This window comes from Prionailurus bengalensis, chromosome B1, assembly GCF_016509475.1.
Source record: "Prionailurus bengalensis isolate Pbe53 chromosome B1, Fcat_Pben_1.1_paternal_pri, whole genome shotgun sequence".
Lineage (NCBI taxonomy): Eukaryota > Metazoa > Chordata > Mammalia > Carnivora > Felidae > Prionailurus > Prionailurus bengalensis.
The window spans coordinates 63,263,232-63,289,125 of record NC_057344.1 but is presented as its reverse complement, the minus strand read 5'-3'; the positions used below and the strand labels follow the sequence as shown (position 1 = coordinate 63,289,125).

The window sequence follows — 25,894 nt, the reverse complement described above, 5'->3', positions numbered from 1 at the left end:
TGGGAATAGTGTGCTTGACTAGGGCAGAGATTCTGTAGTATATATTGTTTATACTTAGCACCTAACGCAGAGTAGGTGCTCAGTATGTGTGTGGAGTGAATGAAAGATTGCCCAACTTGAACACTTAGGACCTGGGAATTTATACAAAGCTAGCCTTGAAGACTTAACGGTAAGTCTTTCCTTTACCTCCCTTTCTTCCACGCACCATCTCCTCTACCCTAAATGACCTTTCTGGAGTGCCCCACAAACATCCTCTCTTATTGTTTTCAGAATCCAACTCACCTTGCAAGGTGCAACCAAGACTTAAGGTCTCCATAAAACTTGTCCTGACAAGTGTTTTCTTTCTACTTTAAAATTGCTGGGGTGCCTGGGTGGCTCAGTCAGTTGAGCGTCCAACTTCGGCTCAGGTCATGATCTCACAGTTAGTGAGTTTGAGACCCGCATCCAGCTCTGTGCTGACAGCTCAGTGCCTGGAGCCTGCTTCAGATTCTGTGTCTCCCTCTCTCTCTCTGTCCCTCTCCCACTCGCTCTGTCTCTCAGAAAATAAATAAAAACATTTAAAAAATTTTAAAAATTGCTATAAAATGTACTGCTCACATTAATTGGATTATTTCTTATGCTGTCTTGTATTACTTCCTTTTTTATGTGTATACCTTTTGTTTCTCCTGACTACATTGAAGGGGTTGGAAACTAGAATACGGTTTCTTCTCTATGTCACTTAATAGATGTTCGGTAAGTACAATGTATTTGGTGGCTATATCAAATAAACTGTCCAGTGGATTCTATAGGAAATGTAATATAACCACACAAACAATACCTTATCACCCTCAGATGGCACCTCCCCATCTGCATGTGAAGGGTAAAGGGAAGACAACTCCTGAATCCAAATAATTTCTTTACTTACACTATTAGTAACTTATGACCTGTACAAGAGATCTGTTGTTTTTGCCCATACGGATCTCCTTCCTCTTCTTTTGTGACCATAACTCAATTTCCTCTGGGGACCCACTGGGCACATCCTTCAATACTCTTCACCCTCCTCTGGCCTAGGTGGAACCTAAGAGGGCTGGGCAATCCAATTCTATGAGCAACAAAGCAAAGGGGGACCATGGTGGGGCAGATTCAGTCCAGGGCTGACCCTGAAAGGACCCCCATCACTTAGATCCTTTGAGCTGCCCTTGTTTCAAGTCCTTTCAGAGGCCTAAGGGTTCATCCACCCTGTATCATTTCAAATAAATTCCTAACTTCTTTAAATTAACCAGAGTTGGTTTCACAGCTTGCAAACAATGAACCCTAACTAAAAAGCCTCTGCTAACTCACTTAAATGTCCAGTCCTACAGCATACACCATAGTTTTAGCTTCTTACTGAATGGTAGAAATCATATCCACAAAATACCAAAAACAGGCAACTTGCTCAGATCTAAAGGGATTTAGGTATGTAACTGTTGGTGAAACATCAATCTCCAATTGTTTGATGAAACAGATTTCTCGGATTGTACTCATCCCAAAGCGAAAAGCTACAGATTCAAGAACCTGGGGCAAGTTAAAATCAACCAAGAAGCATTTACTGCACACATTTGCCTAACAAATGTGCCTCTCATTTCCTCAGATTTCGTTCCCATACATTGTCAGGTCATGAATCTCACCCTTAAAAATTCAGAAACAATGATTTTTCTTTATATGTATATGAATGTCAAAACTATTTCTATGTCTGAGTTAGTTTTCCATTTTTTCAACTGAAAAAAAAAATAAAGTTTTAGTCTTATCACTAGAAACTGTTTGGTTTTGAAAGCAGGAGACATCACAATCCCGGACTTCAAGTTGTATTACAAAGCTGTAATTATCAAGACAGTATGGTACTGGCACAAGAACAGACACTCCGATCAATGGAATAGAATAGAGAACCCAGAAACGGACCCACAAATGTATGGCCAACTAATCTTTGACAAAGCAGGAAAGAATAGCCAATGGAATAAAGGCAGTCTCTTCAGCAAATGGTCCTGGGAAAACTGGGCAGTGACCTGCAGAAGAATGAACCTGGACCACTTTCTTACAACATACACAAAAATAAACTCAAATGGATGAAAGACCTAAATGTAAGACAGGAAGCCATCAAAATCCTCAAGGAGAAAGCAGGTAAAAACCTCTTTGATCTTGGCCACAGCAACTTCTTACTCAATGCGTCTCCAAAGGCAAGGGAAACAAAAGCAAAAATGAACTACTGGGACCTCATCAAAATAAAAAGCTTCTGCACAGCAAAGGAAACAATCAGCAAAACTAAAAGGCAACCAACGAAATGGGAGAAGATATTTGCAAATGACATATCAGATAAAGGGTTAGTATCCAAAATCTATAAAGAACTTCTCAAACTCAACACCCAAAAAACAAATAATCCAGTGAAGAAATGGGCAAAAGACATGAATAGACACTTCTCCAAAGAAGACATCCAGATGGCCAACCGACACATGAAAAAATGCTCAACATCACTCATCATCAGGGAAATACAAATCAAAACCACAATGAGATACCACCTCACACCTGTCAAATGGCTAACATTAACAACTCAGGCAACAACAGATGTTGGCAAGGGTGCGGAGAAAGAGGATCTTTTTTACACTGCTGGTGGGAATGCAAACTGGTGCAGCCACTCTGGAAAATGGTATGGAGGTTCCTCAAAAAATTAAAAATGGAGCTACCCTACGACCCATCAATTGCACTACTAGGTATTTATCTAAGGGATACAGGTGTGCTGTTTCGAAGGACACATGCACCCCCATGTTTATAGCAGCACTATCAACAATAGGCAAAGTATGGAAAGAGCCCAAATGTCCATCAATGGATGAATGGATAAAGAAGATGTGGTGTGTATGTATATATATATATATATATATATATATATATATATACACACACATATATATGTGTGTATGTATATATATATGTGTATGTGTATACACACACACACACACACAATGGAGTATTACTCAGCAATCAAAAAGAATGAAATCTTGCCATTTGCAACTACCATGGATGGAACTGGAGGGTATTATGCTGAACGAAATTAGTCAGTCAGAGAAAGACAAATATCATATGACTTAACTCATAAGAGGACTTTAAGACACAGAACAGATGAACACAAGGGAAGGGAAGCAAAGTAATATAAAAACAGGGAGGGGGACAAAACATGAGACTCTTAAATATGGAGAACAAACAGAGGGTTACTGGACAGGTTGTATGTGGTGGGAAGGGCTAAATGAGTAAGAGGCATTAAGGAATCTACCCCTGAAATCATTATTGCACGATATGCTAACTTGGATGTAAATTTTAAAAAATAATAAAAAATGAAATGAAATAAAATAAAATGAAATAAAAAGAAATTGTTTGGTTTTTAGTTAAGATACCTTAACTGTTGTTGCTATTTAAACAAGAATCTAAGCTCATGTAGGGCTGGAACTGTTATGAGTCTTGCCTGATGCCCCTAATGAACTGACAGGATCACAGTAATAATTCCTATTAATGTCTTAATCCAAATTAGTGCTTTGCATTTCTTTCAACTCCGCATTTCTCAAGGATACAAATTTTATTACCTGACAATGGGGCAGCCAGTTATTCTGGGCACAATTACATGTTTCCCCTAAAAATGTTTCAATATACTTATGCAAATATTTTACTTCGTACTCTACAGACTGTAGACTAGGCGACTAGTTTTTTAGTAACCTGGTTTGGATCCATTAAGCAAGGAGATTTAAAAATCCTTTTCTGCCTATCACGGTTACATTCAAAACATCACGACACTGCTTTTCTCCAATGCGGGTTGCTGGACGATGCCAGTGACAGGTCGACCCCTTAGACACTGGCAGCCGGCCTGCATGTCGCAGCCGCTCCACGTTCACAGCCCTCTAAAGCCAGGGCAGGGAACCCACGAGGAGGGAGATTCGTCCCCGCGACCCAATACGTCTGAGCGGAGCCAAGCGGCCCAGCTCAGAGGAGCGCCCCAGAGACGGCTGTCAGGCCAGACGCGCATCACGTGAGGCTCCCAGTTCCGGGATCAAAGACGCGCGCCGCACGTGGGCTGGGCGCCTGCCTGGGACCCCCAGCATCCGCGCATCCCCTGCCCAGCAGCCCACCCGGCCTCCACTCGGAAAAGTAAGCCTGGAGCCAGCGCGTCGCGGACCCCACTGCCCCCTGGGTGTCTTGTCCCAGAACCCCGAGTCCCGGGCCAGCCCTGCGCAGGAAGCGCCTCCTCCGGCCGCGGTCGCACCGGGTAAGGGTGGCTTCCCTTCGCAGTCTCCGCCCAGCGCGCCCAGCAAGGGAAGAAAGGGGTTCCGGGGCCAGCCTCCCGCCACTTCCGTGCACTCACGTCCTCCATTCTGCCCCCAGCCGCCATTTCCCGAAGCCCGAGGCCGAAGTCCCGGCCAGCCGGCCTCTCCACCTGCGCCGCGCGCCGCCGGCCCAGGAAAATTGCCACCTTCTAGGACTCAGCGGCCCCCACTTCAGACACACCCCTTCGGCTCCCGCTCCGCCTCCGGCGGGTCCCTAGCCCCGCCTTCTCTCTCCCGAGCCCCGCCTTCTCTCTCCCAATTGGCCAAGGCGGAGGGGCGTGTCCCGCTCTGAAACCAGCTCTGTGGGTCTCTTTGGCTGGTCCTATCTTCCAGTTCCAGCGATCTCTGCTGAGGTCGGCTGTTGGCCGGAGACTTGGGCATTGAAGGTTGTGTTCCAAATCCAAGAATTTAACTATTTTCGGCTGCCACTTGCTTCTTTTAAAAACATTAATTTTTTATAGTCTTCCTGAGATTTTGTTTGCAGACACAGCTCAATGCATAAGTAGAAACAGCTATAGAATCCTATCGCTCCCATTTATACCTGGAAACTCCACTAGCAGAATGACAGGAACAGAATAAAGATTCTAATTTACATGACGTATTTACGGATTTCGCTTATGGGAAATGAAGCATTTAGAATTTTCAGGGCTTTTTTTTTTTAATGGAATAAAAAACAAAACTTTAATGAAATTTTCTAAAAATACATGATCGTTGTAAAAATGTAAAGAAAGTAAAAATTTCTGCTAATATCATCTCCCTAATTTAACCCTACTAGGGAGGATATACACACTTTCATACTTTTAATAGAACTTTAAATTTTATTTTTAGAAAGAGAACAAGTACAAGCAGGGGAGAGGGATACAGGGAGAGAATTTTTTTTTTTAATTTTTTTTTCAACGTTTATTTATTTTTGGGACAGAGAGAGAGCATGAACGGGGGAGGGTCAGAGAGAGAGGGAGACACAGAATCGGAAACAGGCTCCAGGCTCTGAGCCATCAGCCCAGAGCCTGACGCGGGGCTCGAACTCACCGACCGCGAGATTGTGACCTGGCTGAAGTCGGACGTTTAACCAACTGGGCCACCCAGGCGCCCCTGGGGAGAGAATCTTAAGCTGTTCCCATGCTCATGACCCTGGGATAAAGACCTGAGCCAAAATCAAGGGTCAGATGCTCAACCAACTGAGCCAACGAGGTACCACCCATACTTTTTAATGTGTATTTTTACACTGCATATAATGTAATCCTGTTTATGCCATTGGTGAAATAAAATTATTCAAACATCAGCCAAGGAAAACATGATATAAGACTCTACCTGATCTTTAAAATCTCAGGAAACTTAGGGGTGTCTGGGTGGTTCAGTCAGTTGAGCATCTGACTTCAGCTCAGGTCATGATCTCACAGTTTGTGAGTTGGAGCCCCCGCATTGGGCTCTGTGCTGACATCTCGGAGCCTGAAGCCTGCTTTGGATTCTGTGTGTGTCTCTCTCTGCCCCTTCCCCACCCATTCTCTGTCTTTCAAAGATGAATAAATGTTAAACAAAAATTTTAAATCTCAGGAAATTTAAAAATTTCCTGAGATTCTGAGTTATTTATCAAGAGCCTTTTCTAGGCATTCATTTTCCTTTAACATTTTATCTTGAAAAATGTCAAACATAGGGAAATGTTGAAAGACTAGTATAATGAACATCAGTGTGGCCCTCACATCGATTCATCAGTTGTTCATGTTATGCCACAGTTGCTGTGTGTGTGTGTGTGTGTGTGTGTGTGTGTGCGCGCGCATGCAAGTGTTCACACACATTTTTTTTTAACCAAACGTTTTGAAAGTTAGTTGAGGACATTATGAAACTTCATTCCAACTACTTCAATAGCTAAAAATAAGGACGTCCACACTGAGCATGGGGCCTACTTGAGATTCTCTCTCTCTCTCTCTCTCTCTCTCTCTCTCTCTCAGTCTCTCTCTGCCCCTCATGTGTTCTCTCTCTCTCTCAATGAAATGAAATGAAATGAAATGAAATGAAATGAAATGAAACGAAATGAAATGAAAAAAGATAAAGTCCTGGGCTCTGGAATTAGTCATGAAGGTTAGAATTCTGCATCTTACTAGGGGTATGATATTGGGCACTTTATTTAAATTCTCTAGGAGTCAGTTATCTCATCTGTAAAAATGGAACTGTTAATAGATCTAATTTCAGAGGGATTTTTGATTAAATGAAATAATGCATGTAATGCTCTCGGTACAGTGTTGCCTCTAAGTACTCAGAAAGGTTAGTCACCTTTTTTGTCTAAGTCAGGTTTATTAAAGTATTATTAAGATACATAGTCACTGTTTTAATAGTACATTAAAATATTACATTATTCATATAGTTCAGGAAGCCTTTTTTCTGGAAGTTGACATTTTTCAAAATAAAAAAGTTGGCGGGGGGTGGGGGGAGATGATGGTGCCCTTGGTAGGCTAACAGGCTTCATTGTGGGAATAATCTGTGATTACTCTGTGCAAACCAGAAGGGGGCAATGGTGTTAGGAAATAAAATTTTGAAGTTTGCAAGATTTTATAGGAGTGGGTTGGTAGAGGAGTGAGGTCAGGCCAGGAGGTGTGCTTCAATAGGAGACAGCAACTTCCGGGGATTAGAAAGAGTGGTAGAAAACAATGCTCTGTAGAAAGGCAAGTGAAAATTTAGAAAGAAGAAGAAGATTTAATTTTAGGCCTAGCCACGCAAGCATAGTTATGTTTAGTACGTCCAGGGAAAAAGTTAGAAATAAAGAAAAATATATTGGGGCACGTGGGTGACTCTGCTGGTTGAGCATCCGACTTTGGCTCAGGTCATGATCTCACGGTTCATGAGTTCAAGTCCCATATCAGGTTCTCTGCTGTCAGCACAGAGCCTGCTTTGGATCCTCTGTCCCTATCTCTCTCTGTCTCTCCCTGTGGTTTTCTATCTCTGTCAAAATAAATAAATGAACCTAAGGAAAAAAAAAGAAATAAAGAAAACTATATAATTGCCACTAATATATAATTGCCCCATAATATATAATTGCCATCTACTCAGGGAATATAAACAGAAACAATGGGTTAGGTAGTGGAATACAGTTCTGGGGAACTCTCTTCAAAATTCCAAAAGGAATTCTTATAGAACTCAGGCACAGATGAAATGTATGGGAAATTAAAACTTAGTCATTATCAGGGAAGATTGTTAAAATCTTATGTCCATATAAAATTCTAGTGTTGGTCAAAGCAATTTAAATAAGCAAAGCCCCATAAAAGAAGTTATATTTATAAAGGTATGTGACATTTCATTGTTGCACGATTGAAATATTTTTAGTGGAAATTCTTGCATTTGTTTACCTATGAGGAATAAGAAGAGAAAGAGAACCTGTTTTTCTGCCAAATGGTTCACCTTTAGATTTGGATCTAATTTCCAAAGATTTCCATCTTTCCTATAAATGTTGTCACCATCAACATTATTTCGAGCACAGTGCTTAGCTCGATCACAGATACTAAAGTGTTAATAATATCTCATTTTTTAACATCAATATGAAATATGTCCTTAATTCACTTTATAATGTTACCAACACAACTTCCATTATTCAGCCTACCATAGTATCATGTGTAATGCAAACAATAGGTGCTTAATTAATATTTATTATTGATTTTATTTTTATTATTTTTTAAAACATTTATTATTTTTTAAAGTTTATTTATTTATTTTGAGAGAGAGAGAGCACAATCAGGGGAATGGCAGAGAGAGAGGGAGAAAATCCCAGGCAGGCTCTTTACTGACAGTGTGGAGCCCCACTCGGGGCTCAAACACACGAACCGTGAGATCACAACCTGAGCCCAAACCAAGAGTTGGATGCTTAACGGACTGAACCACCTATTATTGATTTTTAAGTGAGATCTCATTAGCTACTAATACTGATTTTAACTTGGCTTTTTATTTTTAAGTTTACTTTACTTATTTTGAGAAAAAGAGAGAGACATAGCATGGGAGGGACAGAGAGAAAGAATCCCAAGCGTGTCAGGGATTCTCTGTCAGTGTGGAGCCTGATGTGGGGCTCGAACTCACAAACCATGAGATCATGACCTGAGCTGAAATTAAAAGTCCATAACTTAACTGACTGAGCTACCCAGGCGCCCCTTAACTTGATTTTTTAAATCATTTTAGATTGAGTCAATCTCAGCTAGACTTGTCTACGATTCTCTTAAGCTTCCCTGTACCTCTGTCAGGAATGCACTTATAAAGGTTTGTAGCTAAGCTTCTCTTAGATACCTAGAGAGATGCTGCTGACAATTTCCCTTTCAATGAACAGACAGAAAAAGTAAGTCTACAGTTATTTTAATGTATCAAATTATTTTTGGCTTATATACTTTTCCTAGAAATTTTTTTTTCTAGAAAGAAGTTTAATGGTAGTGTTAAATGGTGAGCAATTGGAAATATTCTGCCATTTCCATTTATTCCATAAATTTTGGGGTCTTTGAGAGCACGAGGTCCCACAAATAGAATCCAATTGTAACCAAACACTTCAAATTTGGGTGAAGAAGGTATATTTAGAGGTCCTCAGAACCTATGAAATTTCAGACTTGTTATCCAGCACCTCCTCCCACGTTATTGGTTTGTGTTCTCCTGAAGTTCTTGTGCTGACATTTAAAAACACACTTGTTTCTGAAGGCAGAAAGATTTATTTTAGCTCCACTGACTAATGCGGGAGTGGGAGAACAAATTTGCTAAAACTTCCAAAAATAATTTATCTTTGGATAGATACCAAGTATGTGAAGTTTTAGACCAAGAATTTTTTTTTTCTTTTAAAGTTTTAGAAAAGCATTTACAGAAACTTAGGATGAAAATGCATTTTGTAACCTTCATGAAAATCAAAGCTACTCCTTAGTTATTCTAGAGCTAATCTTACCTGATCTCTGCTCACTTCTGATCTGTAATCCAGCCAAGTTAGTTTTCAGCATTTTCATGGGTGGATTTCCTTATTTCAGAATAAACCAGAAGATGGGGCTTTAAGCTTTTTGTAGTGATCTCTCATTTAATTACGTTCTAGGTATTTAAGAAGTAAAATTTTTGTTTCGTTTATTTATTTAAAAATTTGTAACACTTATTCATTTTTGAGAGACAGAGAGAGAGCACGAGCAGGGAGGAGGAGGAAGGAAGACACAGAATCCGAAGCAGGCTCTAGGCCCTGAGCTGCCAGCACAGAGCCCGATGCAGGGCTCAAACTCACAAACCTTGAAATCATGACCTGAGCTGAAGTCGGTCGCTCAACTGACTGAGCCACTCAGGTGCCCCAAAATTTTTGTTTTAAAATGCAATTCATAATTCAGTGTGCTGCAGTTTAAAGTGCATTTGAAAGTGTCTTCCAGTAACTTACAAAATAATTATGTTGATATTCCAATATTTAGAAAACCTTATAACTTCCAAATCTCTGAAGTTGTTTGGACCAAGGTGAAATAAACCAGGATATGTGATGATTTTTTGTTTACAACACCTTTGTTAACATAAGCTAGACTTGGGCTTATTCTTTAAGGTAAGTAAAAAATTAAGTTACTTATGGGGCGCCTGGGTGGCTCAGTCGGTTAAGTGTCCGACTTCGGCTCAGGTCATGATCTCACGGTCCGTGAGTTCGAGCCCCGCGTCGGCTCTGTGCTGACAGCTCAGAGCCTGCAGCCTGTTTCAGATTCTGTGTCTCCCTGTCTCTCTGACCCTCCCCCGTTCATACTCTGTCTCAAAAATAAATAAACATTAAAAAAAAAAATTAAGTTACTTAGAGTGTTAAAAAGGAGACAAAACAAAAGACAGAAACAAATAATATGTACATTTGTTCATGGGTGTGTGTATGCCTTGCCTAAGTGCAGTGTTTATATGGTCATCACAATTGACAAAGCATTTACACATTTGAAAACCACATACTATTTTGGTCCTTATGACAGTCCTCAGAGCTGGGGTTGTGTAATATTATTACTTGCACTTTATTTCACTTTTTAAAATCTCGTTTTTAAATGTCTATTTATTTTGAGAGAGAGAGAGAGAGAGAGAGCACAAGTGTGCAAGCAGGGGCAGGGCAAAAAAAGAGGGAGAGAGAACATCCCGAGCAGGCTCTGCTCTGTCAGCGTGGAGACTGAGGTGGTGCTCAGTCCTACAAAGTGGGAGATTATGACCTGAGCCGAAGTCTGACGCTTAACTGGCTTAGCCACCCAGGTGCCCTGGTCATTTGTTAATAATAGAGAAAATTGGAGTCTGATTTCATGTTTGGTACTCACTTAGTCATTTATTTATTCATCAATAAATATGTATTAAAGTCCTCCAATATGGGACCCTGGTAGGCCCTGTAGCAAAGTAAAAAATCAGTAGGTTTTGTTTCCTTTTATTATTCCTTGCCTCCTGGCTCGTCTTTGTTAATGCTGATCTTGGATTTGCCTTAGACTCTTGTCTTTAGAATGAACCTCTACATGGACTGAGTAAATTATACTCACGAATTCCCATCAGGCCTCAGCTTTCTCCTAATTATGCTTTAATACTCTGTTATGGTCTCCAGCGTCAGCCCAATTTTCTGGTATCTCCTGTCAACCCTTTCCCATTTTTACCTTTCTATTCTTAGAGTTCACAGTTGAAAAGGATTCCTAGACATTCTGATACGTGTTTGAAGTAGAGCAGGAGCAAAAACAAACTTTTGGAGGACGAGGAAATAATTTTATTATGGATGAGGTGGCAATTGAATTGGGTTCCAGAGAGCAAAGTAGAAAGGGAGGGATATTTGAACTGAAGGGCATGAATAAAGAACGCCAATTAGAAGCTATAGTCTTGTACACTGAGCTAAGCAGTAGCTCCCTAATTTGGCTCTGATTCAGTTCTGAAAGATAAGTAGGCTTCACTCTCTTTCAGGAGACTCAAGAGTCTAACCCTTGTGTGCTAAAAAGGTCCTACTTCTTTTTCAACTTGACCTTTAAAATGTTTTTTAATGTTTTGTTTATTTTTGAGAGAGAGAGAGAGAGAGAGCAAACGAGGGAAGGGGAGAGAGGGAGGGAGACACAGAATCCAAAGCAGGCTTCAGGCTCTCATCTGTCAACACAGAAATGGGCACAGGGCTCAAAGTCACAAACTGTGAAAGCATGACCTGAGCTGAAGTTGGATGATTAACCAACTGAGCCACCCAGGCACCCTCAACTTGAACTTTGTATCTCTTTTATAAGGCTCCCCAGTTGGTGGATTATTTAGTGAATGCTGTTGGGAAAGTCAGCTAGCCATTTGGAAGAAAGAAAAACTGATCACTCCCATATTTATTAAGCCAAAATAAATTCCTAATAGTTCAAAGATTTAAACATAAAAATAAATGAACAAAATTCTAGGGAAAAAACATTGTAACACAGTTGAAGAAAAAAGAGAGACTTTCCATGCATGATCCCAAACTCAGAAGCACTAAAGAAAAAAGTGCAATACATTTGATTGCATAAAAAGTTTGAAACTTCTGCATGGAAAAGAAAAAGACAACTTAAAATTAAAATATAAGTGCTAAATGCCAAGTAACTGAAAACAATCCAAATATTTATTATTTGTGGAATAGTTAAGTAAACTATGTATCCATACTTAGAATATTATCCAACAACTTTTTAAATGAGGTAGATCTATATTTATTGGCAAAAAGAGGCCGTATAATATAGTTTGTTGTAACAGTAGTTTGCAAAATAAGAGTCATGCTATATAGTAAAATAAAATTAAATTAAAAACTTTTGCATATCAGAAGACAAAGTGAAAAGACAATCCACGTAATGAGAAAATATTTGTGAATCATATATCTTAGAAGGGGTTAATATCCAGAATATAGAAAGAACCCCTACAACTCAAAAACAATGACAACAACAACAACAATACTAACAAAACCAAACTACTCAATTTAAAAATGGGCAAAGTACTTGAACAGACATTTTTCCAAATAAGATATCTAAATGGCCAATAAGCACACGAAAAGATGCTCAGCATCATTAGTCATTGGGGAAAGGCCAAACTACAATGAGATAGTGCTTCACACCTACTAGAATGGCGATCCTTAGAAAAATGAAAGATAACAAATGTTGGTGACAATGTAGATAAATTTGGAACTCTTGAACATTGCTGGTGGGAAGTAAGTGATGCAGCCAGAACAGTTTGGCAGTTTTTCAAAGTGCTAAACATAAAGTCAGCTTAAGAGAATTTCACTCCTATGTATATAGCCAAAGAAACTGAAAGTGGGCACTCACACAGGTACTTGTACATTATTGTCTGTTACAGCATTGTTCACAATAGCCAAGAGGTGGAAACAACCCAAGTGTCCATCAACAGGTGAATGGATAAATAAAATGTAGTATGTACATACAATGGAATATTATCTAGCCATAAAAAGGAATGAAGTTCTGATACTTGCTACGGTGTGGATGAACCTTGAAAATACTACGCTAAGTGAAATAAGTGAAACCCAAAAGGACAAATATCATATGATTCCACTTCTACAAATATCTAGAAGAAACTGATAGTAGATTAGAGATTACCAGGGGCTGGGGAAAGGAGAGAGTGGGAATTATTCCATAAGGAGTAAGAATTTTTATTTGGGGTGAGGAAAATTTTTGAAAATCAATAGTGGTGATGGTTGAATAATATTATAAATGTAATTAATAACACTGAATTGCACACTTAAAAATGGTTAGCATGGCAAATGATATAAATATTTTACCACAATAAAAATATAGTTTTTATAAAGTCTGGAATATTGGGCACCTGGGTGGCTCATTTGGTTAAGCGTCCGATTTTGGCTCAGGTCATGATCTTGCTGTTCCTGGGTTCCAGCCTCGCATCGGACTCTGTCCAGGCTCAGAGCCCGGAGCCTGTTTCAGATTTTGTGTCTCCCTCTCTCTTTCAAAAATAAACATTAAAAAAATAAAAAATAAAAAGTCTGTAATACACACACACAATTGCTTACCATGCAACTATGAATTATTGCATGATCCTAACTCTAACTCACATGATAAAGAGCTAATTTTTGTTATACAAGAAGCACTTCAAGTTAATGTTAAACAAAAAAAGTTTCAAAAAATGGGCAAATGATAAGAACAAGTGGTTTACAGAAATAGAAATGCAAACAGCATAAGTATGTTCAACTTCACTCATAATTTTGAAAATGCAAATTAAGACAACAAAAGATGCTATTTTTAAATTTTATTTTATCTTTTTAAATTTTATTCTTATTTTAGAGAGAGCATGAGTAAGGGTGAGGGGCAGAGAGAGAGAGAGAGAGAGAGAGAATCCCAAGCAGGCTCCGTGCTCAGCTCCAAGCCTGACATGGGGTTTGATCCCACCACCCTGGTGTCATGACCTGAGCTGAAATCAAGAGTTGGCCACTCAAGTGACTGAACCACCCAGATGTCCCAAAAGATGCTATTTTATTGATCAGATTGACAAAGATGAAAAGTATTATAACATTCGCACACTATTAGAAACAGTATGAGTTACTGCAACATTCTGAGAACAATTTGGCCAAGTCTGTCAAACTTATCAAATCAACATGTATCTACCTTTTAAATATTTATCCTTTAATTGTAGGAGTTTTTCCTGAAGTTATACTAGAAAAAGTAAGAAAGATATTTGTTTATGGACATTTGTTGCACCATTGTATCTGAAACATCCTCTTTATTAAAAACAGTAACAATCTAGATATATGTCAATAGAGGACTAAATATAATACTGTACCAATGGAACTTACCATTAAAAAGCATAGGGGTACATCTATAACACTGATCAATATGTACTGCAGAATGATATACTGAGTAAAAAAAAAAATCTCAATTTGCAATTATATGTACATATTTCCACTGGAGGCAAAATAGCTATTCATATATTTGTCTTTGTATAGTTATGAAAATGTTCTGCAAGAATATACAAGAATCATTCACGATTACCTCTATTGAGTAGGACTGAGGTTGTAGAAAAATGTTTTGTTTCTCCTGCACTATGAAATTTTTACTATGTATGACTTTTTAAAACCTTAATTTTTAAATTTTTAATTAAACAGGTAATTCATGACTTGCAGTGAGCATTTTTTGTGCATATATTTCTCTAGATATTTTTTTGTATATTTTTACAGCATAAATTTGCATATTAAAACATTTGGTTTTTCTAGTCCACATACAGTTTTTCCATGAATAAAATTATTTTTTTCCCTCTATCGTAAAACTGAGTTTTTGTTTTTATAACATATGTAGGTCCATTTTGTTTTTTTTTTTAATTTCTGAATAGTGTTCTAATTATGAATGCCATAGTCTATTAACCAGTTTCAAATAATGGATATTTAGCTTGCTTTCAGTTATTTGTTATTTAAAAATTTTTTTAATGTTTATTAGTTTTGAGAGAGAGACAAGAGAGCATGCAGGGGAGTGGCAGAGAGAGAGGAAGACACAGAATCTGAAGGAGGCTCCAGGCTCTGAGCTGTCAGCACAGAGCCTGACTCAGGCTCGAACCCACACAACGTGAAATCATGACTTGAGCCAAAGTTGGGTGCCCAACTGACTGAGCCACCCAGGCACAAATGAACATCCTTCTTTCTTTCCTTTTCTTTTCTTTTCTTTCTTTTTCTTTTCTTTCTTTCTTTCTTTCTTTCTTTCTTTCTTTCTTTCTTTCATTTTTTTATTTTAGGGAGAGAGAGTAAGCAAGGCAGGGAGAGGGGCAGAGGGAGACAGACAGAAAATCTTAAGCAGATTCCATGCCCAGCATGGAACCTGATGCAGGGCTCAGTCTTACAAATGTGAGATCATGACCTGAGCTGAAATAAAGAGTCCTGTGCTTAACTGACTAAGCTATCCAGGCACCCTTACTTTTTTTTTTTTTTTTAATGTATACCTGTGCATCTTGGTGCATAGGCAGAGGTATATTTCTAGAACAGGTATGATGTTTTTATAATTAAAAATAGTTTAGAAAAGAATTGTGCTTTGGAAAATCCATAGAAAATTTTCTTTTAGAAAAAAATATCCAACAACATACATAAAATATATATTTAAAAGATGAAGTTGTCCCTTGGTGTGTCATTGGAAAGTAGCCAAGAGAAATAAAATGGGAGAAAAAGGACTTAAAAACCCACCTCATTGTCTAAATGTCTGAAACAGGGTTGGGTTTTGAATTATATATATTGAATCAAACTTGGGGGAATCGTAATTGAAGAAAGGAAGGAAGGAAGGAAGGAAGGAAGGGAGGGAAAAGAGAAAGGAAGGAAGGGAGGGGGGGTGGGAGGAAACATGAACAGAAATTCAGGGAGGAGTCTTCCGGGACTGCAGACCAGGGGAGGCTGAGAGGAAGGGTCTCCTCAGCGCTGAGCAGGGCTGTTGACTCAAGGGCAAGGACTGCACTTGTTTATCATAAATAATGCCTGTCCACTCAACACATGGCAACCGGCCACCCCCTCTTCTTTCCCTATACAGCCTTTTTCCAGCCACCTGAATTTTTTTTTTAAAGAAGTATCATTTTTTCATTCTTTTCACGTTTTCAATTGACCTTTATCCTTTAGTGAGTGAGAGAGATGAACAAATTTTAAGCCAGGTATTCAGAGTTTAGAGAGCTAAAAAAGAAGATAAAAATCTTTCTCATCTCTTTAGATACTAGTACATACCGTTTTTCTGTCTGACTCCCAATAATTTTTAATTTAATTTATTTTTTTTAAGTTTATTCAGTTTTGAGAGAGAGAAAGAGACAGAGCATGAATGGGGGAAGGGCAGAGAGAAAGAGAGACACACACACACACAGAATCTGAAGCAGGCTCCGGGCTCTGAGCTATCAGCACACAGCTTAACGTGGGGCTCGAACCCACAACCGGGAGATCATGACCTGAAACGAAGTGGGACGCTCAACCAACTGAGCCACGCCAGCACCCCTTTAATTAATTTTTTTTTAAGTATGGGGCTCAAACTCACAACCCCTAGATCAAGAGTCACAAGCTCCACGGACTGAGCCAGCCAGGCGCTCCTGTCTGACTCCCAATAATAATTATTTCCTGGAATCACTAGAAGTATCCTGCTTATGCCTTACTCCCCCCACCCCCACCCCCACCCTGACTATGCCTCAGACACCCTAAGGTGGAATTTATCACACACAGCCCAGAACTAAATATGCAACAAATTGTGGCTGAATTGACCTCAGTCAAGGAGAAACACGGGACAAGGTGTAAAAATAAGACACTGATGGAATGTAGGGAGTGGGGGAAATAGAGCAAGGAGGATGGGCTAGAAGGAGAGATGTGGGAAGGAGGAACAGAGATGAGAGGAACAGTAGAAGAACAGAAAGGAGCGCCTGAGGGGTTGAGGGGAAGAGGTGTGGAAAGGTGTTGAACTGCTCTTCATTAATGAGATCAATACACGGATAATAAGATCTATGTGAAACACCCAAAGGGCTGATGGGGGGCAGTGGGTAGGTAAGTAGTGTAGGATGTTTGAGGCAAAGCAGGGGGAACCCCCCTCCAACACTCAAACATTACATGCTGACAGTGAGTGGTGGACTAATGCCAGGCAGTAAAATGGCTACTTGGGTGGCAGGGTCCTTGGCTGGGCATCCTGGCACATCGCTGGGCTACCAACAGCAGTGAATTTCTCATTTGGGCAGGTTTGTTGTGGATCCTGCCATAACCTTGCAGCTTTATTCCCAGAATGCCCTGCACCTGGGCCAGATTCACTGGCTCAGGTCTGGGCATTAACCCCCGAAGGCACTGTCAGAGTCTCTTAAAGAGGCTGATGGAGGTGGGGGAGGACGGGGAGTGAGGGAGGGGTAGGAGAGAGAGAGGGGGGCAGCTATCTCTCAGGCACCTCAAGCCTTAGGTAATGAACAAAACATTCTCATCTCAAATTTTTAGAGACTGAAAGAAGTGTCTGCAGGGCATATTTTCTTTGATCTCAAAGTATACATAACACACATATCTCTGCCTTCCACCCCTAAACGCTTAGAAGTCAGCTTCTTGTTTTAAGGAGGCTTTTCATTCTGGGCACCCTTTCCCGTGTCAGCCTGGCCTCCTCCCACACCAACATGGCCTGGAGAAAGACCCTTGGAGCCAGAAAACTCAGCTTGAATTCCAGCTCTACCACTTACCCCTCTGAGCCTCATTTTCCGTTATCTATGAGATGGACACAGTGATCTGTGTCTCATAAGGTGACAGGAAGTATTAAATCACGTGTTGAATCTATTTGGGCCTTGGCACATATGAGGAACTCATGAAATTGTAGCTTCCTTCCTGTCTCCTTCTCTGTCTCCTGCAATTCTCCATATGCAAATTGCTGGAAAGGAGGGGCCAGTGCACATAGCTCTCTCTGTGGGTATCCAGCACAGCACTGCATGTAATTAAGTACTTAATAAATGCTCTTTGATTAAGTTCAGCAGCATCATAGTGGGTGAAAAACACTTTGCGCAATCACCCTGATTAGATGTTTTTCCTTGGCAGAAATTCAGATGGCACCAATGATGAACTCAAAGTGTTGTTTTGGCAAATCACATAATGATACTTCAATTCGTTTCTCCCCAAGATGGTATGATAATCCTCCCACCTGTCTCACAACTCTGTTTCTATGCCATTGGACAGTCTGCCTTCTGGTCCATAACATAATTAACCAAACATAGAATCAAGAGATTGAGAAGCTAGTCAGAGAGACTGAGGAAGTGGTTTGTTGCTTCTTACCATCACTCACCCCTCCAAAGCCAGGAAAAGACGCAGCTTTCAAAAGGAACCCAGACATTAGCTCAAGTCTTCTTGCCCTTCTGCCTTCGCTGATTTCTACAGGAAACCAATTTATGTCAGGTGCTTGCGGATTCTATAGGATTGTCTGAGGATTTGGGGAAGGTAGGGCTTCCTGCTGTCCTACTGACTCAGCCCTCTTCCTCTTTTCCACTTTTCTCTCCTTCGTTTTTCATGCATATCCATTCAGCTTACATCTCTTGTTGCCTGAGCAGGACCTTGATGCCCTACCCTCCTCTCCAAGTAGCTCATCAAAGTATTTCTTCCAAACAGACTTAGAGCTCTCCCTAGGATATACTCTGTGGTATGAACTCTTCTCCACCTTATCACCCCTTCCTCCTTCCTCTTCCACTCCACACCACATGCCCTACACTGCTAGGGGGCCACTCCCTAGGAGTAAGCAATAAGGTTCGGGCAGGGTGCTATGTCCATCTCAATGCTTTAGAACTGCGAGCTATCCAGAAACTTTAAGAAACTGACTTGCTTCACAGTAGCTAAAATACTTGGTTGTAAACGCTCCCAAACCACACTTGCATTTAGAGGTGCAGTTCTCAATCAGCCCGCTGAGCGGCGCTGTTCCTCTATCAGTAAGATGGAGACAGTGGACTCCAGCGTAATGTTTTTCATCAAACGGGACAAATGTTTAGTGTTTCAGTCTCAGCACGTAAAGATAGATATTTGTTTCCTGTTAGTGACATGTATGAAGTGGCTTTTCAGTGGATACTAAATTAGCAAAGTGGACTATTATTTGAATAGCACGAGTATTTACCAGGCATTGTGTGAGGAAGTTGACTTCCCGAATCGCTGAAAACAGAATTTTAAAGTGTGAGATTTTGCTAATGTGCCTCAACTATGATCATCGTCATCACTAAGGCCATACTCTTACCTACTACACACTAATCTGTTGCTGTGTGATACTCTTCTGTGTGCAGGCTGCAGGAACACAAAGCCAGGTAATATAACCGAAATTCTTTGTGAGTTTGAGAAGGGACTTTCTGGTTGTCTTTATCTTTCCTTCCTCTGGAAGGAAAGCGGGGAAAGGAGATTAATATTGCTTAAATGTCCTTTATACACTAGGTATTATGTTGCTATTTTCTAAAAGCTACCTCATTAAACCTCATAACCTGATGAAGTAGGGTGAGATTATGCTCATTTTACAGAAAAGGAAACCAAGGCCCAGAGAAGCCAGATGACTTGTTCAGAGTCACACAGCTACATTAAAGTGTAAGTTAAAGTATACGTGTTCTTTGCCTCGCTGGCTGCTTGAAGCTCGGCCGCCATCACAAACGACACAGTAACTTTCCGGAGCAAGAAGTTCATGACTAACCGACTACTTCAGCGGAAACAGATGGTCATTGATGTTCATCATCCCGGAAAGGCAACAGTACCTAAGTCAGAAATTTGGGAAAAACTAGCCGAAACGTACAAGATCGCAGAGGTCATCTTTGTATTTGGATTCAGAGCCCATTTTGGTGGTGGCCAGACAACTGGCTTTGGCATGATTTATGATTCCTTGGATTATGCAAAGAAAAACAAACCCAAACATAGACTTGCAAGACATAGCTTATATGAGAAGAAAAAGACGTCAAGAAAACAGAGAAAGGAAGAATACAAGAACAGAATGACACAAGTCAGAAGAACTGCAAAAGCCAATGTGGGTCCTGGCAAAAAGAAGTGAGCTGGAGATTGGACCACAGAAGGAGTAAAGATTCTGCAGTGACTTTATCTGTGGTGATTGTGCAGAGTTTTCAGGAGAGGATTAATAAACTAAGAACTTTTATGTGTAAAATAAATAAACAAACTAAAGTATATGTGACACCAAAGGCCTGGTTTTCACAATACACACACTACACGTACAATACAACAACGAAAAGGGAAAGCTGATGTTTCTAATGAGAGAAAATATTTTCAGTTCTCTGAAATTATTTTAAATTTGCAATGTTAGGAAACCTGAATAAGATTGCTGTGTTGTCTAGAAATCAATCTTGCATATTTACTCTTTTTTTTTTAATGTTTATTTATTTCTGAGAGAGAAACAGAGACAGAGCACGAGGCGGGGGGAGGGGCAGAGAGAGAGGGAGACACAGAATCTGAATCAGGCTCTAGGTTCTGAGCTGTCAGCACAGAGCCTGACTCGAGGCTCGAACTCATGAACTTCGAGATCGTGACCTGAGCCGAAGTCAGATGCCCAACCGGTTGAGCCACCCAGGAGCCCCACACATTTACTCTTTTTTAAACCATTTTCTTCAATGTTGCCTTTACAGAAATTTTAGATGATTGAAGATTTTAAACTACATGCAAAGCAATATAAAACTGTTTCATTGCAGATTTGGAGTTTCCATTCATTCTTGTAATTTTTCAGCAGATATTATATTCAAATGGACTCTTTATATCTTAGGGAGCCTCATTTTTTGATTGAGGAAAAGATCAAATAAACTTTACATACTGATATAGTAGCAAACTAAAGATAGAAGACTCATTTCATTTGGCTCTCTGCTTTGGGTTATCTTAGCCCATCAAGAGAAAGTTAAGGAGGGAATGAAAGGTGTTTCCTAGCAAGAGAATCTTTTGGACTGTTTCTTTGTCCCCCACTATTTCCCTGCGACCTCTGGGGGCCTGAAGGACTTGGGGCTTTTGGATGCCGGTTGCAGGCATCCTGAGCACTTTTGGTGACTTTTTCAAATACACACCCCCATTAATTAAATAACAGGGTTGAAATCATTCAAAAGCAAAGTTGCTTGGAATATAGATACTGTAAATATTCTCTTTTGCTTCAGCTGTTTATAAACAACTTTTAAGACTTCCTACCTTCTGGGGCACCTGGGTGGCTCAGTCGGTTGAGCATCTGACTTCAGCTCAGGTCATGATCTCACAGCTCTGTGAGTTCGAGCCCCGCGTCGGGCTCTGTGTTGACGGCTCGCAGACTGGAGCCTGCTTCGGATTCTGTGTCTCCCTGTCTCTCTGCCCCTAACCCACTTGCATTCTGTCTCTGTCTCTCTCAAAAATAAATAAACATTAAAAAAAAAAAAAGATTTCCTACCTTCTGTTTCTGAAAGGGAAAAAAAGGGAAGTGATTTGCAAGTGTTTGAAACTTGGTGTTGAGATTTTGATTTTGGTTTAATCTCACATTTCTGTGGTATCTTTGGTCTGGAAAAAAAGGCTTAGCTTATTACTGTTATTCCAACTGTTATTACTGTTATTCATTGGGGCGTTTTCTAATAGGATTAGAGAAAATGGGATGATTTGTTTTCATGCAGCAAATAGTTTTGAGCTTTTATTGTTTGCAAGGCATGTTGCTAGATGCAACATGAGGAAGTATATTAGTTTGCTAGGACCACCATAACAAAGTGCCACACACTGGGTGGCATTGTCTCATAGTTCTGGAGAAATCTATGATGTTGGCAGGGTTGACGTCTCCTGAGGCCTTTCTCCTTAGCTTAAAAGACATAGATAGCAGTCTTCTCTGTCTTCACACAATCTTTCTTCTATACACATACATGTCTATGTCCAAATTTCGGACATTAGTTATATTGGATTAGGGCCCGCTCTAATGACCTTTTGACTTAATTCCCTTTTTTAAGGAATTTGTCTTCAAATTCTGAGTTATTGAGAGTTAGGACTTCAACATATGTATTTTGGGGAGACATAGTTCAGTCCATTACAGGAAGAGAGTGAGAAAGAAAGATATCACCCAAATCACTCAGAGAATTTCCAATCTAGTGGAGATGCTAAGAAATAAACAGGAGATGATGCTTCAGTGTGATAGATACTATAGATAGAAAGAAATACAGTAGTTTGGAAGGGAGACCTCCAGTGGAAAATGATGTCTAAACTAACACTTGAAGTATGTGTATGGGTTGGCTAGGCGGTGGTGGTGGAAGGGGAGATTGTGAGGAGGATGTTGGAGGAAGGAGAATGTTCTAGGCTGAGGGAGCAGCTCACAAATGACTCAGAAGGAAGGAGATGAATAGACTGAAGAACTAAAAATAGTGTGGCTGGAAAAAAAATAATAAAAGCTATGTTTTTTTTTAATGTTTATTTATTTTGAAGAGAGCATGCGTGCAAATGGGGGAGGGGCAGAGAGAGGGAGAGAGAGAATCCCAAGCAGTCTCCACACTCAGCACAGAGCCCAACAGGAGGCTCAATCTCATGACTGTGAGATCATGACATGAGCCCAAATCAAGAGTCAGATGCTTAACCGACTGAGCCACCCAGGTGCCCCAAAGCTATAATGTTAATTGAGTGTTAGGTGCTAGGCACTAGGCCAAGGAGTTTGCATACATTACCTGTTTATTCTCACAGCAGCTTTATGAAGTAGATACCATTACAATTCTGGTTTTACAGATAAGAAACTGAAGCACAGAGAGGTCTTGTAAATTGCCCGAGGTCACACATCTAAGGGAGTGACAGAACAGCCAATTAGTCTAACTTCAGAGATAACATGTTGAATTTCCCGTGCCAGGGTGACTGAGATTGTGTGTAACTGAAAAAGCAGAAGAGGGAAAGTGTGTGAAGGGGGAGGATTTGAGAGGAAGTTGAAGAGAGCTAAGAAAGGAAGTTTGAGCGGTAGGTGCCAGATCAGTAAGGACCTTGTCACCCAAGTAAGGAGTTGAGCTTTTATTCTACAGATGTTGGGGACCCACTGAAGGATTTAAAATGAGTGGATACATTTCATATAGAAAGATCATTCTGGATTGTCTGTGATAAATAGCTTAGGTATATATGTGCCTGAAGGATTGGGATGTGGATGGGGTATGGCAAGAAACCTGACAGTGTATTCAGGGAAATCAGATGATATCCTGGCAGAAACCTGAATGAGATCATTGATGGTTGATCTACTTGGGGACGGAGCACTGTCAGTTGGATGGAGGTGGGAGTGGGTAAAAGGGAGGTAAGATGATAGCCGAGAGCCATTGATGGTGTTGGTCATGAAGAGAGATATCACAAGAAGAGAGATAGTTTTGGGGAGAGTGGAAACAACTTCATTTTGGGTTACCTGTGAGATAAGCAAGCAGAAATGTAGAGTAGGTAATTGGATGTATACTTCTGAAGCTAAGGGAGAGAGATCTGGGCCAAAGATTTAGGTTCAGGAGGTAACGGCATATAGACGGTAACTAAAGGCACTGAAAAGGATGAGATGACAAGAAATAATGTTAGAGCAAAAAAAGAAGGGAGCTCAAGATAAAACCTCAGGAAGGACAACACTTTAAAAACTGACATGGAATAAATGGAGCAGCAAAGAACTGTACTGTCAAGGGAAGAAGATAAAGTAAGGTGGGTACAAGGAAGAGAGTGTTTCAAGAAGGGATTGATCTACACTGCTCAATGCTATTGAGAGTTAATCAAAGAACTGAGCCACAGCTGTTATAGTTAACAATAAAAAGGTGTGAGTGAACTTGGTGAGAGCAATCCAATGTAGTTGTGTGCATGAAGCCATATCACTTGTGGAGTCAAATAATCACAAGATGGAGAATTGGAAACAGTTGAATGGGACAACTGTTTAAGAAGTTTGATTGTGAGAGTTAATAGAGAGGTAGGGTACTAGGTCAAAGTCAAGTTTTGTGTTATTTTAAGAGCAAGATATGGAGATCACCTACATACTGATGGAAAGAATCAATAGAGGGAGAGAGAGAGAGAGGTTGAGGAAGGAACAAATGAAAGAGAAAGATACTTGAGGTAGAAGAGTGGGGAGAGGTAACCTATCACTTGAATGGAGGAGAGGTACCTGACAGATTATGGTAGACTATTACATTGGTAGCCTCAACTCAACGGCTTGAGTCATTCTTGTGCAGTTCCTTCCCATGTTGACTCTCAGCTTAGATATGTGATTTGTTTCGCCAATGGTACATTAACAAGTGTGATGCAAACAGAGGCTTTATAAGTATTTGTATATTGGTTGGGGCTTGTGCTCTTGGAATACTTCCATTTGAAACGTTAAGCCACAACATAAACAGGTCCAGCTATCTTGCTAGAAAGAAAGCAAAAAGCAAGCCATCTGATCAGCCCCAAAGCTGTTTCAGCCATTCCATCTGAGGTGTCAGGCATGTGAGTGGAGCTATTTTGGATTTTCCACCCCATTCAAGCTTCCAGATGGCTGCATCCAACACTGCATGGAGAAGAACCACCCAGTTAAGTCCAGCCCAAGTTGCAAAATTGTGAACAAATAGTTGTTATTTTAAGCCACCAAATTTTGGGTTGTTGCAACAGATAACTGAAATGGAGATCTATATGGAGAAGTATGCTTCTGGTATAGCATAGCAAACTGATAGATCAAACCTACTGCAGACAACAGTTGTAAACTCTGGAAAAAATATAAAAAACGACCTATAAAGAGTGGGCAAAGCAGTAGGTTTTTGTAGAAGAGTTGAAACTTGGAGGGAGAGACAATGACAGGGTGAGCTTCCTGTTGATTTGAAGCTTTTCCCTGAGTGGACACAGTCATTTCAGGGTACACAGCAGCTAAAACACCAACAGGAAGTTAGCCATCTTTCTGATATGAAGAACAACTTTGGGGCAAATAGGGGGCATGCAGAACAAGCATGATGGAGAAATCCTAGAAAGGAAAGAGCTAGACGTCCGACTTCAGCCAGGTCACGATCTCGCGGTCCGTGAGTTCGAGCCCCGCGTCGGGCTCTGGGCTGATGGCTCAGAGCCTGGAGCCTGTTTCCGATTCTGTGTCTCCCTCTCTCTCTGCCCCTCCCCCATTCATGCTCTGTCTCTCTCTGTCCCAAAAATAAATAAACGTTGAAAAAAAAAAAAAACATTAGAAAGGAAAGAGCTAGAGAAGGGAGTCCAAAATGTTGTGTATAAATTTTGCCAAGACTCAGGCTGCCTCCTGAGCCATGCATAGTGTCAGACTGCAAGCAGTGCAGCTAAAGAGAAAAGAACGGAGCTGATATTTGAGCTGCCCCCCACTGCAGGTGAGACAAAGTTTGTAGTTTGAATCTAGCCAAATTAACTATCTGCTAAATGATCACTATCTCTAAAACAAAACTGGCCACACTCTTAAGAGAAATATAATAAAATCCAGAGTCTTTACAACATTCACGAGCTCCAAGATACAACCCCAAATTACTTGACATACAAAGAACCAGAAAAATATCAGTCACTTTCAAGGGGAAGAGAATCAATAGGGGTCAGCTATGAGATGACTCAGATGTTGGAATTGAAAGGGGTTTAAAGCAGCCTTTAACATAGATCGGGATCGGATTTGGAAGGTAGAAGTAGGAAGTAGGGGAGAAAGAGGGGTACATGGCATGTTCAGACAAATTCTTTCCTTTCTCTGTCAGGCTCACAGAAAACATTTGACTGTTCTTTCACTCTGGACAAGGGCAACTGTCTTGGCAAGGGCAGTGGGTATTTTCTTTAAAAAAACACTTTAAGAATTATTTTTTAAAATTTTATTTATTTTGAGAGAAAGAGAGAGAGAGTGTGCACAGGAGGGGCAGAAAGCGAGGGAGAGAGAGAGAGAATCCCAAGCAGGCTCCACACAGTTAGTGTGGGGCTTGAACCCACAAACCATGAGATCATGACCTGAGCAGAAATCAAGAATCAGGCACTTAACTGACTGAGCCACCCAGGCACCCTGAAAAAGCCTCTTTTGATAGAAACATTATGGTTTCAAGGAAAAGGCAAATGGATAAAATTTGAATGGGTATTGTGGGTTGGGAGGAGGGGAAATGCAAAGCATCAGCATGTTACGGAATCTGAAGAACCAAACTGTAGCCTATTTTAAAACCATCAGTTGTTTATATCATCTTATGCATATCATTTAACCTTTTTTGAGTGTCAAATTTTCTCACTTGCAAAATGGGGATTTTAATACCACTTGCTCTGAAAG

At 40.3% G+C, this 25,894-nt stretch overlaps 2 protein-coding genes across 2 annotated transcripts in view; one reads left to right on the top strand and one right to left on the bottom strand.

Annotated features, from left to right (window-relative positions):
• Positions 1-4,524, bottom strand: part of TMEM192 (transmembrane protein 192) — a 29,131-nt gene extending 24,607 nt beyond the window's left edge. The window contains exon 1 of the mRNA XM_043566108.1: positions 4,361-4,524. Within this exon, the coding sequence (XP_043422043.1) occupies positions 4,361-4,387 (27 nt within the window). The 5' untranslated portion in view covers positions 4,388-4,524. The remainder of the gene's footprint in view (positions 1-4,360) is intronic.
• Positions 4,525-19,321: 14,797 nt separating this feature from the next.
• Positions 19,322-19,877, top strand: LOC122467738 (40S ribosomal protein S24-like). The gene has a single exon (XM_043554339.1). It carries the CDS (start codon positions 19,373-19,375, stop codon positions 19,730-19,732), a length of 360 nt encoding a protein of 119 aa, XP_043410274.1. The 5' UTR covers positions 19,322-19,372; the 3' UTR covers positions 19,733-19,877.
• Positions 19,878-25,894: the final 6,017 nt, after the last annotated feature.